The sequence below is a fragment of the Chiroxiphia lanceolata genome, chromosome 12, assembly GCF_009829145.1.
Source record: "Chiroxiphia lanceolata isolate bChiLan1 chromosome 12, bChiLan1.pri, whole genome shotgun sequence".
NCBI classification, from domain to species: domain Eukaryota; kingdom Metazoa; phylum Chordata; class Aves; order Passeriformes; family Pipridae; genus Chiroxiphia; species Chiroxiphia lanceolata.
Window position 1 is genome coordinate 10,498,206 of NC_045648.1, and position 16,955 is coordinate 10,515,160.

Genomic DNA, 16,955 nt, shown 5'->3' on the forward strand with positions numbered 1-16,955 from the left:
CTACAGATCAAATGGACAGTCAAATACAAGAAATTTCCATAAAACTACCATTGTTGGTTTGACAGATTTGTACATTTACAGCATACCTGTTTGACGTCCCGAACAAGATGAAAGAGTGTTGGGTTAGTTGGGCCTTGTTTCTTCATAAAAAAAAGAGAGGAAAAAAGTTTGGAATGAGAAATTCGCGTGCAGCAGCAACACGAGAAAATTACAGTACGAGTCAAATACTTTTGCATGTTGGCTCAAATAAAAAAATCCCTAGCTTTTAAACAGAAATGCAACAGATGCAAATATGTCACAGTATTGTAGTTGCTACAGACTATTTCCTTTTTTGCTGCATTTTATTTCCGTTTTAGTTTGGGGCATAATATTACACTCACGGTTTGTCCAAAAAAGAAAGAAGGTGGGGAAAAAAACAAGCAAAAAATAAAATCCCAACAAAACCAGAACACAAAAAGCAGAATGAATTTTCAGGAACACAGACTGATACTCATGTTTACAGTATTGCAGGATCCATAGTAAAAGCTCCCTTACATTTTAAATTTTAGTCTGAACAATCCCCCTTTTTACTAAAGTGGATTTTAATTCCTTCTCTGATTTCCTGTGAGTGCATGAACTGTTACACTTACCGACATGTGGTTAGCCACATCTAATTATTTAATTACTTATTTGAAAATAATTAAAAATACAGCTAATAAAAAAACCTTATCACATGGGCTCCTTTACAGAGCTCTACTGGCTAAAGAATTAATTCTTTTTTCCTTTTTTTTCTTTGGCAAAAGCAGAAAATGAGACTGTCAATGCAAGCCTAAGCCATATTTCTGTACCACTCATCAGTACATGTGTTGTACTACATTAGCTAATTTTTGGCGGAACACTTAAGTGTTAGGCAAAACTCCCTTGAAATTCTTAAATCAACATCTAGAGCAACAAAATTTTTCTAAGTAATATTTACAACTAGGCAGGTTCACAAATTAAACTATTTTTACAACTATTGTGATAATGTTAACTGCTATAGACAGCATTCATCCTATGAAGCCCTACAGATCCCATATTTTGTGCACAAGTTTCACCTATCTGCCTTTCTCTTGTTCTCTTCTCTACTGTGAGGAGGGTTTACACATTTCATGAGTTCCACAACAGGGCTGTAACACACCTTCAGACTGGTGCACACAACCCATATCCAACATGCTGAGCAACTAAAAAACTGTTCTAAAAGTAGCTTAAAAAGCAATCATTTACTTACTGTGTTATAAAGTTCTTCCAGCCTGGGAATTGTAAGAAATTTGTGCATGCTTACTCCATTTTCAATCAGAAGTTTCACAAATGCAACTCTATCCATCACAAGGGCATCCAACATAGCCTGTTCCAGGGAGCCAACCTACAACAAATAAGTAACAAGGGTAGAGCCTGGAGAGAGCCAGTAAAACAGGGCATCACAGAAGTGCACTTAGATAATGTGTCAACCTCATTCATTTACAGGGTTGTAGAAACCTTACATGTCTATAAAGGTGTCACCTTTGGTTCAGAATATCCCCTGAATTTCACACAATTGCAAGATGAGAGAATATTCCGAAGACTTTAACTGTTTCATAGGTATCTCCTAGTGAGACAGTACATGGGACTAAGTAGACATTTGGTCTAACATGATTAAGCTGTTCTCACAGATTGATATTGGATAAAACATAGAGATATAAAACACTGAAAGCACAATTTGCTTTGAAGGCAAATGGTTGGAGCCACCATTTCAGTCAATAAGCCTTACAGTACATACTTCTGACTGCACACTCAATAAGTTTGTGTTTTATTTTTACAGTAATAAAGGGAAAAGGCAAGAACCACCATGCAGTTTTTAAACTAATTTTCAAACTGCAAGAAACAGACATTTTGTCCCTGCCTCAAAAGACACTGCAGTGCTCCCAGTAGTGCATTTTAGTAGATGCTGCTTAATAACTTTCCATGATCATGCAGCTGCAAGGAATAAAGAGCATCTGACTAACATGAATTCAGCTTCCACCTTTTGTAATGTCTTTGCTCTGCTAGTTATTCAGGAGACTTAGCACATTTCTAAAATTTTTGAATCATTTTCAAATACATAACAGCAAAACAGCTGTAAGACTATGCAGTGTGCACAAATAAGTGTGTCAGTATTCCAGAGTCTCTCTCTACAAAAGTCAAAAGATTCACTCTTTACAGTAAATTGTGCTTCTCTTTTAGAAATCATCATAATTATAATTTTGCTTGATCCAGACCATTACATACCAGCCATTGTTGCCCATAAACAAAAACGTGATTTTTGGCTATGTCAACTCTGTCCCACGCAAGTGTAAGAACAAGCTGGTCAAATGCAGATGCATTCGTGCCTTTAGAAGCAAACACATTGAAGAAAATATAAAATTAATTAAAATACAAGCTAATAAACATTCTTGCTTCCTAAAAAGACCAAATCAAGCAATCCACTACAAAGTTATGCACCATATTTTATCATTTATGTCACATTACGGTATTACGCAATGAGAAAACACAATAAATACTTTTTTTGCTTAAAAACTAAAGATTCCTACTGGCTATAGTATTGTATAAATAATCCATCATCTACAGACTAAACAATAATAGCTGGAGGTTCCAAATGCTCTTAAGTCTCACCTTTCAACAAAGCTGTAAGTATTGCAACATCAATGTCCTGGTGTTCGTCTGACCCAATATGAAAAACTGTAATCTGTCCAAAAGGGAAAAATGAGGAAAACATATTTTGAAGTTATTTTCGGGCAAAGGTGATTAGCTCCAGTCTTTTTTAATCTATTTCAATTCCTGACATAAAAGACACCTTGTCTTTGATGCAGTTTAAGCTTGCTACGCTTGATTTAAGCATTTAGCACGCACTCTTTTGTTTTGTTTTCCTAACTGGGTGTCACACAAGACAATCCATTACAGGTAAAGGCAGAGCACAAATCCTTCACACTCTTCAATCAATTTGAACATCTCTTCCTACTGTGATTACAATACTCTTTTGTCTGTAACACAGGACCCTGTTTACCTCTCCAGTTCATTCTAGGTCGAGATTAACCTGCCAGCAAACATGTTTAGCTGAATATGGTAATTTTAAACCAACGTAATGATGCCTAAATGAGACACCAGTCCCTGAACTACATATAAAACTCTATGAGGTGATTTTGTTTAAAACATGCAGAGAGTACTAACATGCAGAGTACTAACAAAAGTGTACTTTTGTTAGTAGTCATAACTAAAAGTACAAAAAAAAGAAAACAAAAAATCATATCATATATCCATAAATGCATGCACCTCGCATAGAAAATTTTATGGCAAGATCTACTTACAAGTTCTTTTTTTTTCATGCATTCCATCAGTGTCTGAAACAAATGAACTGCTTCACTTTGACCAAAGTTAAATGTCTTTTTGATGGTTGAAATGATTTCAGGCTCAGCACCCTCAGGAACATTCCTGAGATTGAAACAAACAAACAGGAGAGCAATTGTTTTATACACGAACAAAAAGAACAACAACTCATTTAATTAGTTTCAACATGCCCATTCAGAGTCCTACTATCTATAAGATTATCACTGTTTCTGTGGCAAAACCTTGGGCAAAACCTTTAGAAGGTATAGGTTGCTTAATCTACGATTTTCTGCTACTGCCTCATAAAAGTAACTCAGCTCTCTCTCCCTTTCCTTCCCTTACTGAATTCTGAGATACCATCAACGAAAAGATTTTGACACTTACTTTGCTGAATAATCTGCTTGTGATCTTACCATGGGCAAAGTTGTTTGGTTTACAGCTACATCACCCCTGCCTCCTGTCTGAGGCATCCCCTGTAACAAGGACCCAATATGTTTAAGGATTTATGCAAGGCTGACAACTAACTAGAAGTCACTAAGTATTGTGGAGCCTGACCACATCCCTCTTATTATTTGAAATGACACTTGAAATAGCCAAGTGTTTTCTGCCCCAAACAGAAAAGGCTCTTGCACAAATTCATTAGGAAATGATCTCAAAACCCACCTATGTATGACAGGTAGTTTGGCTGGCAGTGCTGGGACTTACCCTCCCTCCTCTGTTTGCTTGTGAACATAGGCCAGTATGTCTGCAGCTCTACCAGTTCCTTCACAAACCACCACCGGCACCGGGGGACTTTCCTGAAGGAAGTCTAAAACTGTGAGGATGACATTGGGGCCCCCTTCAAACACAAGTGCCACCACAGGCACACCTTGACCAATTCCTGGAAAGTTGCAAAAAAGTAATGAAAACCAGACAGTGTTGTAGGTGTATAGGGAATGCTAAGATCAATTTCACACATTTAATAAATCAAGTTTTCCCTTTTCATTGAATAAAAATTAAAGTGCTGCCTGCCAGACATGTTAACTGTTGTTAATACATGGTTTCAAGCACTGTTTATACTTTCGGGCTGGGAGGAAAGCACTGCAAAGCTGGTAAATACAATGGAATACAGTCTACAGAACAGAGGAGATTCTTCACAGAAATATTCATGAACTAAGGCAGAAAACTGAAAAATTTTTCTTTTGGAACTCCTCCTCTAACTTCCCCCAAATAGTTTGACAATGACATACTATACATATGACAGTACATATATCATTTGAATATGGGTACATAGAAACCCTCTACTGATGGGAAACATTGCAAAAGCAAGCATTCCTAGAAGAGTCAAACGTGTTGCTCCATAATTGGGAAAACACCCAAAAATAAGTCATGGCTTCTTTGCACAAACAGATGACGTTTTACAAACTCAATTGCCCCATTGTGTAACTGCAAGTGAATGGTATCAAAACCATTAATCAATCAGACCAGGAAGGTCTGACAACATACCAAGACCTGAACTGACTTACACTTGCTTTATCAAAGTAAATAGACAACCTTATTCAAAAGACTCTCCTCACTGGTCCCAGAGAAACCATAAATCTACCAGCGATCTCTAGGGTTCAAAGCTTCTGTTGAAATTTGCAAATTGAGACTTGAAACAGAAACAAAAGACTTAATTTTTCTACTTTGTCATTCAGATGTTTGGTGCCAAGTACCTTTTTCATTAAAGCACAGTAACACTCAACCCTCAGGCAGCAGAATTACTTACTCGCATGGATCCGTTGCAAATTAATGGTTTTTTCCAGTTCTCTTCGCAATTTAACTTCTGCTCCATACTTTCCAACTGTTCCATCATCCACCAGAATGAAATGGGAATGGAGGTTATTTAGGACGTTTAGTTTACTTAATGGATTTAACAAGGTTTGATATGGAGCGACCACCTAGAGTATAAGCACACAACAATGTCTTTTACTTGTGAAGATTCATACTTGTTTCTGTGAAACTTAACCTTTTGTCTAGACACAAGAACTGGTGGCTCAACGAGAAGCACTGACACATAAAAGCCTGCCTTGGGTCAGGATACACCAACAGCTGTAGCTCTGAACTTTGTGCAGGGAAGCAGATAATTATTTCACTAAAGGAAGTTGTTCTGAGGGATAACAGAGATAAGATCCATTAAAGAGATGTCTTTGGGGAAAACTTGTGACTGCTCTGGCAAACAGTAGCACTGAAGACTCCACATCAAAATTTTTCAACTTAACATCCTCTCTAAATGTGAATTGTCTGTAATACTTTAACATTTTTGTAATTTGAGTCAGTATCAGTAGGGGAGAAAAAAAGGATTAAACACTTAAGAACAAGCTCCTCCTGTAGCACATCTGCATTTTGCAACTTGTTTATACATAATGATCTTGCATAAGTCACAGATGTCAGTGTATCTTCACAGTAAAGCAAGTATTCCAATGATGTAAAGCAAGGGAAAAAACATGCTTGAGCAGATTTGTCAAAAAATACATGGGGTAAATCATTATTTCAGTTAGGTAATTCATCCTTACGTCTCTTCCAACAAGGTCATTTCTGTTTTCAATCACTCCCCACGGAGCAATCCCAATAGTGCAAATCTTTCGAGATGATCTGGAAGCATGTTCTCTTAGAGCATCCCCAACATGTTTTGCAACACCTGTTTGTACATAAAAAGATCATATGTATTGAATGCTGCACCTTACTAAGAAATACAACTGTTTTATTTAGGTAACTGGACCTTTAACTGTTTTATTTTGGTAATAGAGAGCTACAGTACATTATTGTACTTGTTTTTAATCACATTAAGTTTTTCCTCTTGTGGTTTCATAAACAAAACCTAGAAAACAAACAACGAAACCAAAAAAAAAAAAAGCCCAAAACCCAACACCTCCCCAACACTTTATTTCTCTTTGCAAGACAAAACAGCAGCCCGCTTCCAACTACACATGCTCAAAATGTATTTTAATTTCACCGGACCAAACTCACTCAAATTTACTTTGCTTTAAGAGGAAGCTATGCATCCGTTAAATCTTTTGGCTCTTATAAACCTTAATCCAGTTAACTGTGCACATTCCTTAGTAGTTCTTTACCTGTGTTCACTCCTCCAGTTATAATCCAGGCTCCTGTTGTCACTGCAGCTTTGATAAGACCTTTGCCAAGCAACTGTTTGATGCGTGGGTGAAGTTCGAATTTCTGCATGCCCCCATGTACAGATATAACAAGCTTTGGCAACTCCATCTGCCATTCTTTAAGCATAAGTTGCAGAATAGCTTCAGGTTTGGTGTCATATGACAGTCGCACATACTGCAGGTACAAGAAGAGAGTTAAAAGGTTCCAACATGTGAAAAGAACCAGGGCATATTTCAGGACATATTATCCTATTCCTGGCTCTGGAAAACGTAATTCACTTTCTCAAAACACAGCAGATGCAATAAATGAACAAGCTTCCTTCACGTCCTCTAGAGTCAAGGACAAGGCAGTTAACAGTTTGGAAAGCAAGTTTTGGACAAGGCACGACTACAAAAAGATCCTGGTATTCCATCCTACTGGCACAAGGACTTGGAAAAATGAGTCTTTATGAGAGCACTGGATGATCTCTAAGTTAGATGAAATTCAGAAGCATTTATAAAAGTTCTATTGGGGAGAGGCTTTCATGTCCCCTGCAAAGACTTTTTCAGACAGTTGCTTGGTTTTCCTCCCCTGTTCCTGGTGGGAAGAAAACCTACATTTTTTAATAGAAAATTTCAAAACTGGCAGCTTTTTAACTTGCCATCTTTAACAGCATAAGATTAAGTAGATGGTTGATTAGCTAAAATACTGCCACATCTTCAATACAAGCTATTCAATAGAGGAGGGGATAGTGTGCAGAAATTAAACCCTTCCTGAATCAAGTTCTAAATAAAAAACCACCACTACTCCATTTAACTGGTTTGAGCAACCCCACTTGCACTCTGCAGAAGGAGTGTGGGCAGCTGCTATTTCTGTGCACCTAGAAAAGGGTTCACAGCAATTTTAGGCTATACTAAGAGTACAGAGGAACCCATACACTGCTATTACCAACATGAAAGAACTCTGCTAAGGGCCCTTCCCATTTCAGAGATGATCTGACTTAAAGCACTGGACTGTCCTTAGGGGTTCTGCATGAACAACACAGCTCCCTCAAAAGCACTTCAGTTTTGCTACAGGAGCCACACTGCACAAGAACCCCTCGTAGCCTATTATTGCATAAGCATTAAATAACTTCTACCACAACTAAAAATCCTTCACAAAATGGCTGTGAAGAATCTGTCAGAATTTCCACTTTTTTAGCCTCTCCAGTACATGTGCACTTGGGAATTAAGAACTGGTTTCCAAAATTTTGATTTATTGGTATCCTTGCTTTTAACTAACCTCCTCTCCCCAAAAACTTAGTTATTCTGTTCAGTACAGCTACGCTTTAATGACTGTTAAAAATCTCATAAAGAAGCATATTCTACATCTGTCCTTAATTTTAAATAAATTTTTTTCAGATTCTGAAAATTATGACTAGAGGGTTAAGATAGCAGATATTACTTAACAGGTCCTATAAAAATGTAACAATGTTGTTATGCTGTATTTTCATGAAGTCTGAAATGGTAACACCTAGTTCTTAATGCAATGTTTTGCTGAAGTGTTCATGAATTCTTATTACCATTCACAATTTGAAGGTATGGCTGTACTTGAATACAACTAATTCTGATAGATCTGAGCAACTTTAGTCATGAAAAACTAATTTTAACAAACGAAAATCAGAAAGAATTCAGATCACAACAAAAAATACTAGCACAGAAGAAGGAACTGGCTTGTCACAAAATGGGTGATAATACTTCAGCCTACAATTTCAGAAGTGAAGCATCCAGAATATCAACATAGAGTAACAAAAAAAAAAATACAAACAACAGAATGTCATACGTGCCTTAGCCCTGTAAGAATGAGATCCCCCTTGAAAGTTGATGACACCGTAAGCATCAGTAGGGGTTTGTTCTGTATGTTTTTCCACTGACCACTCCTCTATTTCCTGGTTACTGTTTTCACCCAGCTTCACATCCGAGTATTTCATAGCCAGACTCGCAGTAAAACAAGCGTGTTGTCTGACCAAGCGGCCACAGCAGCACCTGCACCCGACAACACCATGTACAACACTTTAGTAAGTACTATTATTACAAAATAAAAGAAAGGAACTTCTTTTGTCTATAACAGAAACAGATTAGATTTAGAAAGCAAAGATTTTAAATATTAGAAAATATTGCTTTTCCAGAGCAAGCCTTGTTGCCATAAATATTTATGGCAATACGTAATTACAATACATTTTATTACGCAAATTATTGAAGCTCACTGAGATAGCAAGCTGGAGGCCAGAAAAAACTCATTCTTTGAAGTCAAATAATTTATATAATATTCAATAATTCGTGATCTACATATTGGAGATAGTTCTTTAAACATTAGTTACATTTATTTTATATCTAACCTTTCACCAACTTGTCATTCATAATATTGATCAAAACTTATAAAAACCCTATTATGAAAGCATTTATTTAATGGAAAAATATTCATAAATATTTTAATTACAAAGAACTCTTACCTGACAAGTTGCTGACAAATCTGACATCCTGGAAGGCATCTGTAAGAAATATTGAAAGATGTGAGTTAAGTTCAGTTTCAACTTCAAGGGCAGAGGAAGGAGGGACATGGATGGGATGGGACAGGACACACGACCACTCAGACCACTATGTGCTTACAGAAAGACTGCTGAACAAAAGAGAACTCCAATAAATGGAAAACATGATGCCTAAATTTGTCCATTTTCAACATGGTAACTTGTCTGTATTTTATACAGTAGTGTCTTTCCATACAGTTCATTATGTGATTTCTCTCATCTTCCATATTAAACATTTTCCATGTTTTCCTGCTAACAGCTTTCTTAACATCTAAAATTAGCATAGCAGATAAATTTGTATCACTGCTTTCATAAGCAGCTGTTAACCAATTATGGTTAAGAGTCAGCATACAAAAGTGTACAAATAGAGATGTCAGACAGAAGTCTTCAATTTTACTCAGACGTTGTGCATAAATGATTTTTAAATTTTGTCCGCTGTAAAAGTTACACTGCTATTAATCATTTATGTTTTTAACACTGACCTGTAGCTTTAGATCTTCTCTAAAAATTACTAAATTATAACTGTCTATACTAAAAGCTAAATATCATCAACACATACCAAAATATCCAGTCCACATTTGATTAATTTATGCATAACTCAGAAACAACAATGAGCAATTCACTAACAACAGGAGGTGATTTTTAGAAGCTGAAGGGCAGAACCTGGTGGGAAAGTTTTAAAGTCCCTTGTAAGCTACAAACAGGTTAAAGTAAAAGGGCAAGTGTTGAAGACCATTTTGTTCCTTGTTAAACGCTCTGGAAATTTTAACAGCTTCCTAATTACTTGGTTTGCATTTGCAAATTTTCCATGTTCTACAATCACGGCTATAAATTCTAAAAGCTTCTCATGTCACATGGTTTCAAGGAACGAGGTGAATTATTTACAATAACTTAAAATTTCTACAGCATTTCCTTAGTTCTTTTTCTGTTTAAAAACAAAGTTCTTAAATGAAAAATAATACTCTGCCCCGACAGAACAAAAGAGATTCATAAGGGTTTTTTATGGAAAAGACTGAAATAGAAGTTCTCCCAACCTCAGAAGGAACGGTTTCTAAGCTGCTCTCAAATATATGAAGCTTAAAAATCCTGATCCTGAAAGCATGAACTCAAGACAGTATTTCTTACAGACAAAGCAGTTAGTCCAACACTCTTTACAATACTGACTTCTTTAATTTTAAAGAGCAGCAATGGGTTCTTGCACCATTTCACTTTTACCTGTGGGGGTCTTTTGAACTTGGTATAATGTACACACACTCCCTCTTCGTGAAAGTATTTTCTATCCAGGATTTCTGGGACTGAAAAAAAAAAGCATAACAGCGTTATAAAATATAAATCATAAGCCTTTGCAGTGAAAAATGCTTCTTAAGGAAACAAGAGTTAGAATGAGGGGTTTGCTACCTCAAAAACCTTTAAACCACATATGACCCTATAAGGACATCCCACATATCTCTCCAGAAGTTGAGACAACCAGAATCATTATGTAACTTATACACAAGTCCCTTAAAATCCAAAGCAGTATTTTTCAATGCTAACATTCAAATAGCAAAAACTTTTAATATGCAAATACAAACGTAAAAAAAAAAAAAAATACACTGGTGACCTATCTTGCTAAGAAAAATAATCAATTAATTTTTTAAATTAATTGCACTACACTAACAGTAATTTGATCTTTTTCCCTCTTTAATAAAGTGGAATTTTAATCTTGAAATTGTGGGTAAGGAAGCTTTCTAACAACACTGGTAATCTTTTCTAGTAGCAATAAATAAGTCATAACCTTCTTTCTTCATCAAAATACTTTTCATTTCAGTAAACAAAATTAATTGGCATCTCTGAACTGCGTTTTAAGCTTAGACTTGAAACATGTTCTGAAACATGAAATCAAGGATGTTCACTATTTCAAATGCTTCCCTATTCAAATAACTGGACATGAATTTCATTTCAGTTGCTTTAAACAACCACATTAACATTATCTTACATGATAATCTTAAGATTACATGCTAAACAATATCATAATGTACAACATCTACGTCAAGTTTCAGCAATACATTGGGAAAGGAACTCAGACATGATTTTTAGTAATTAAAAACATGAAAAATCTTGGAATGCTAATTTGCATGTTATGCAATATTGCTTTAAATCCCTATTAAGAATACGTTAAAATTACTTCATTGCTAACAGCAATGTTCTACATTTACATTTTACTTTTAGAAAAATTTGATAAATTTCATACCTGTTTTATTTTACAACAAGGGGAAAAAAACCTGACAGATATTACTCACAGGTCCAAATTTTTAGCTTCCTCCTCTCGTAATTTTTCTTAACACTATTAAGCCTTAGCCCTTGTGATGTGAATCCCACTTCTGGAAGCTGCTTTCTGCTGAGTCCCCACGGTTTACACGGGTGTTTTTGTACTTCATTTCTTAAAACTGAGTTTTGCTTTAAAGCTGCAGTAGTTTAAGCTCATATATGAACTCTGCAGATACTCCAGAATATAAAAAGATAAAGAAGAGACACTTAATACTTAGATGTTTTAGCCAGCTGGCTAAAACTATACCTTCAAGGAAGCTATCACAGCATAACATGCCAGATGTTAAAATCCAAAGAATATAAACCACAAGCAATTACGTCAATTGCTCCACACAATATTGTTTTATTATGAAGTGGTGATCAAAGCTGGGGACAAGGAACTCTGCTCACAATGTGCAACACCACTTTTCATAATAAACAGTTCTGAAAACAAAAAAAAAATTAAAAACCCACAAAGCAACCAACGATTTGTTAATTTTCCTCTTAAAGAATGTAGTTTTAACCACTTGTCAAGGATTTCTCTCTATTCTTCAGCAGTGAATATACTTTCAGTACAGCACTGTGCTATTTATGTAGAGGAGGCTCTAAAATGTTATTAAAACATACTTGGGACTTGTCATTTGGTAAAATTAAACTCTCTGCAGAAGCATGCCTGTATGATAATTAATCTTTATTGCAGGAGATTTTATACAAGATTTGCTAATTACAGGGTCTTGTTTTCTGTTGAGAGGGAAAAAGAAAATAAAAAGAAAATACAAATCAAGAAAAGAAAAGAGTAAGTGAGAGACACTTCTCATAAACAGGTAAAAATCGCATTAAAAATATGGGCTGTATTGCCCTCCATGTAAATAAGAACTATTATTACATAACATTCCTGTGATGATCAGAAACAGGAAGATGACATGAGGACACTGTTAAGGATAAATCAGTTGCAGCAACTACCTCAAAGAAATACTTCCTTATCAGCTAAAGATTAAGTTAAAATAGGAGATCAAGGCAGAAGTCCAAAATCAATAGGAGTTATCAGATTGTTTCAGAAAAATTGCCTACTCTTATTAAAGCTTTTCATCATCCGTACAGGACACACAACTGCACCTCTCAAACTCTGCTTCCAGTAATGGGTGACCCCTGATGAGTGCTCTGTTTTCCCAGTGTATTTTTAGAAGGTGTACTTTACACCATAGTTATGGGCAACATGGGTCATGGGCCTTCTAGCAAAAAGTACAAGTAATATCAGCATATAGTGAGCTATTTTACAACTGTTTACTTTTTTCTTTCAAAATTGCACTTGTAGAAAAAACCTTAGCTTTCCAAATTCTCTCCTGTGCATTTTCAATCTCTCAAGCTAAATAAAAGTTAAGACGTACAAGAAAAATTTTAATACAATTAATATTATCCAGAACTACCTTCACTTTTTCCTACAGGTGAGTTACCTACAGAAATTTCACCACATTAAGACCTCTTAACAATCAGTGTTGGCAGGACCTCATCTACACACAAAATAATCCTTAACTTTTACTTTTTGGAAGGTTTGCTACAGTTCCTACTAACTCCTCATCCCCAAGTGGCTCAGACTTTAAGCTGTAGCTGGTTATGCAAGAGATCTCATTCTGGTTGTACTGACTTCTGAGCAGACACTGTGCCTTTCAGTATTTCTGAAAGAACTTCAAGAAGCAAAAAGCACATAGATTTGATTCAATAATCTAGAAGAGATATGGTCACACTGGGATCATGATTAAAGGAAATACTTTACACTGTTTCAAATAAATAAGTCCTTTCTTAACAGTTTCACAAATGCTGAAATAATTTTAATTGCCATTTGAAACACAACTTACACAAACATTTGCTGAACTACAAGTTCAAGAGAACGTGCCCAACTACTTCCGAGTTCTGGAAGTGTATAAATGTCAAGATAATCCCACGGCCTTTTACAGCAGCTGGAAGTTTGACCATAGCCATTTTAGTATTAGCTGGGTTTGATTCAGCAATAGCTTTAGCTCTCCAAAGCCCCAACAACAGAAATTACCTAAGTGTACCTGCTCCAGATGCAGATGTTACTACTGAAACTCATAATGGATAACTTTAGCAAGGCTCTTCACAGAATGAAACTTGTACTTGTATAATTTAAGGTTTTGCATATAGCAGGTTTAAAAAAAAAGAAAAAAAAAAAGGAAACAATCAAAGTACAGTATGAGATCAGGTCTCAGGAAAAAAAACAAACAACCACTCCCCCCTTCAGCTCTCCTAAGTGTTTGTAAGAGCCTCTCATTCAACACACTAAAAATAAGAAGACAACTAAGTTTAGCAGGGCAGCAATGGGTGCACAATAGTATGGCAAAACCTTATCAAACTATTGTGAAATTTGCCAAGTTTACCTAACAAACTTGGTCTGAACTGTTTTCTCTACAGAAAGTAAGCCTGCCTGCTCAGCAAGATCTCAAAATGACTCGCATGATTTTCAATTAACAAAAATATGGCAGCTATAAATATATTGTGTAGCTGACCATCCTGAACTTTTTCAGGTACAAAGGGATCCCAGTTTATTCTTTCTACTTTTTTGTGATACTGCATACTGTCGGTAGCTCATCAGTTCCAATATTTACAGTAAGTTACAATATTGTAACAATATTTGTTACGAAACTAAAATCTAACTTATCCCAAATATATCACTCTGCAGCTTGCAACAGTGCACCCCAACTCACAGGTCTGTTGACAGTTTATCAACAAACCTGACCTGCCGAACCAGGAAACCAACCTGCATTAAAAAATAATTTTCCAAACTGTGACTTCTGTGGAAGGCTGACAGTGGAGATTTCAGTTACTGACTGCACAAACCTGAGTTTCAAATTTAGAAGTCATATCACTTTTCTACACCATCTCATATTTCCTCTTTCAAATCTTTGCTTACACCATACAGTATTTCGATACACGCAATAGTTTTTAAAGGAATAGATCTTCCAATTTTATTTGTCCTTTAAGTAAAAATCAATACAGACTCTATATTCTTTCCCCATCGCCTCAAATTTTCCAAAAAGTTTATTTTCCATCTGAACAAAAGAAAATACATGGAAGGTTTCAGCAAGCCTGAAAACAAGAAGACACAGTGAAAACTCTGCAGCAGGAATAGCTGTGCTAGCATGGTCGCAGAGGAGTCCTATCTGTCTAGGTCACAGCCAACAAGATAAATTTCAAAACATTTCTAAGAGACATTCTGTACTAAGGGCGTCCTTTAGCTTGTCTATTCAAGGAAATGTCCACTGACAATGTTCCAACTTGAAGTTACTGCTTCTTATATAACTATACATGCTGCACACACTCTTTTCGTGATTTACCAGAGGATCTCTTATCTGAAAACCCGCTCCATCAGCCAAACACGTGCTACACCATGGGACTGACCTGTGATCCCTGCCCAGACAACTAACCCCTGGCCAAGCACTGGGCTCCTGCAGCTATAGCTGAAAGGCAGAAATTCCAGACAAACCTCATAAAGCCTCACACTTTCATGCTCTATACATTGAATAAAACCAAATAAAGCCAAGCAACCGTGATAAATACAATATCCAGTTAAGTTAACACATATTATAAGGAGTTTAGAATTCATAAAGCTTTCTGTGGGAAGAGGTGCCATAAATAAAATGCATGCTAGTTCTCACTGCAAAGATTTCCAGCAGACACTTCAAACCTTTAAGGCACTGAGCACCACACTCCAGGCAGAGCACCTGGACTTGTTCTTAGCACAAATTAACTGAATGATACTGAAAATGTGCATCACAGGATGAGCTGAGTAACTAAGCTGGAGTGTATGGGCTGGAGAGTTATCTAAAAGACAGTCATGTCTCTCTACCAAAGAAAATCCTTTCAATTTTGTATTAAAAAACTAGCAGAGCACAAAACTTAGTTCCTCAAGGAAACATTTATCATTTGAGTAAAGTCTTCAAAACTTCAGCTAGCTTTAAGTAAATAAGCAGATGGGAAGAAAAAAGAAAAAGTTAGGTAGTTTGATGCCATGTATTTGCTAACATTTGTTTTAAACTCTTGGTTCCAGCAAACCCCAGGCGTTTAATTTACTTGCTTTCCCTTCAATTTAGAATTACATATTTCTATAATTTCTGTTTGGGGTTTTTTGTTTTCTTTTGTTTTTTAAAAGGGGGGGGGAAACAAGGCATTTAGCCAGCTAGTATTACGAACTATATTTAAAAGACTCTCTGACAAAGAATGACAATTTTGTATGTCCAGAGAATGCACAAAACACCTACAGAATTTGTTCCTCAATCAGTAAGTACACTACAAGTCAATCTCATCAATTTTTTTTACTAACTTCTATAAAAAGTAGGGATACGTGCAGTACTAGAAAGACATATAGGTTCAAATATTGCCACAAGATATCTACCCAGTGCTTTAACGTATCCCTGTGAAGAATGTCACTCTAAATGAGAAGGACTGTGCTTTAATCTTAATTATTGTTTAATCCAGTACAAATGAAAATATCTGTGCAAGGATATTTTACCTGCTGCCTCCATCAGGACTACTTCATTATTATTCTGAAACAACTACTTGCCTCATCTACAAGAAAAAATTGGTTCATTTATCTCTTTTTCCCAAATGCATTAGGGCACCTCTTGTCACAGAATGTCACCAACTCAGACAGACCCATCATGCATGAAAAGGTGTCTCTGCTATGTTGAAGATCCTGTTCTGAGCAGAGCAGCTCACCCGGCTTCACTTGACCCATAAGAACCCAAACAGCTCCAATTTTCTGGATTGAAAGACTTCTCCAGTGAAAATATTGCCACAGCCCTGAAAATACACTGCTTGACAGCAAAAAAGTACTGGTTTTATTTAAATAAAAGACTGTTGAAGCAGGGAAGGAAAAAGGGCAGTCAGAGAAAGCCTTCTGTCAATTCTCCTGCTCAGGGGAAGCAAACCTCAAATGAGCGGCAAGCAACGATAGGAATCTTCATCTCAATGGCTCCCTTGGTGCCAAAAACAAACCTTCAACAATCCTATTCTTTATTAAACAGTTCAGGAGATTTGCTCTGAACAGATTTCACAGCAATCCAGGTCTCTAACAGAGTAGCTATTGTTTCATCAAGTTCTTCTCTGACGTAACAAAGCCACCACAGAACTCACCGAACCCTCGTGCAGCTCTGGATGCAAAGAGTAACTGAGATTTGTCAAAAGGGATTTTTACAGTTCTCTTAAACTTTACGAAAATTATTCCAACCTGCTATTTGAAGAACAGGCTGATTCTGCGAGAATTATTTCACTGTATAATTACAAAGCATATAATTCAGTAGTTTAGGAATTTTTGCAGATTCATTTAATTCAGAATACCCTAAATTGATGTACAGAATTTAGCATTATGAAATCATTACTTTTAACTCTGACACACTAGAAAAAACCCACAGACCTAATATTTGTGGAATATTTTTATTATATTCAATCTCAATTCACTTTACCCATATTATTGCGAAAGTTATCTTATAACTGCAATACAGGTCTTTCAGTGAGAAATTCAGAGTAAATGCAGCACATTTTTAAATAAATTTAACAGGTGAAGGTACATGCTGTTCCGCAGTTAGACCAGCCATAAAATTGCTCCTCTTCTTTAGAA

At 36.1% G+C, this 16,955-nt stretch overlaps 1 protein-coding gene across 2 annotated transcripts in view; it reads right to left on the bottom strand.

Moving 5' to 3' along the window:
* TRPM7 (transient receptor potential cation channel subfamily M member 7) overlaps nucleotides 1–16,955 on the bottom strand; it is a 53,521-nt gene that overhangs the window by 23,336 nt on the left and 13,230 nt on the right. For both annotated transcript variants that reach the window (XM_032699761.1, XM_032699762.1), the window contains exons 2-13: nucleotides 10,250–10,329; nucleotides 8,960–8,998; nucleotides 8,294–8,492; nucleotides 6,450–6,663; nucleotides 5,892–6,016; nucleotides 5,105–5,276; nucleotides 4,063–4,237; nucleotides 3,339–3,462; nucleotides 2,647–2,719; nucleotides 2,263–2,363; nucleotides 1,247–1,381; nucleotides 87–140 (exon numbers count right to left, since the gene is read on the bottom strand). In XM_032699761.1, coding sequence (XP_032555652.1) covers nucleotides 87–140; nucleotides 1,247–1,381; nucleotides 2,263–2,363; nucleotides 2,647–2,719; nucleotides 3,339–3,462; nucleotides 4,063–4,237; nucleotides 5,105–5,276; nucleotides 5,892–6,016; nucleotides 6,450–6,663; nucleotides 8,294–8,492; nucleotides 8,960–8,998; nucleotides 10,250–10,329 — 1,491 coding nt within the window. The remainder of the gene's footprint in view (nucleotides 1–86; nucleotides 141–1,246; nucleotides 1,382–2,262; nucleotides 2,364–2,646; nucleotides 2,720–3,338; nucleotides 3,463–4,062; nucleotides 4,238–5,104; nucleotides 5,277–5,891; nucleotides 6,017–6,449; nucleotides 6,664–8,293; nucleotides 8,493–8,959; nucleotides 8,999–10,249; nucleotides 10,330–16,955) is intronic.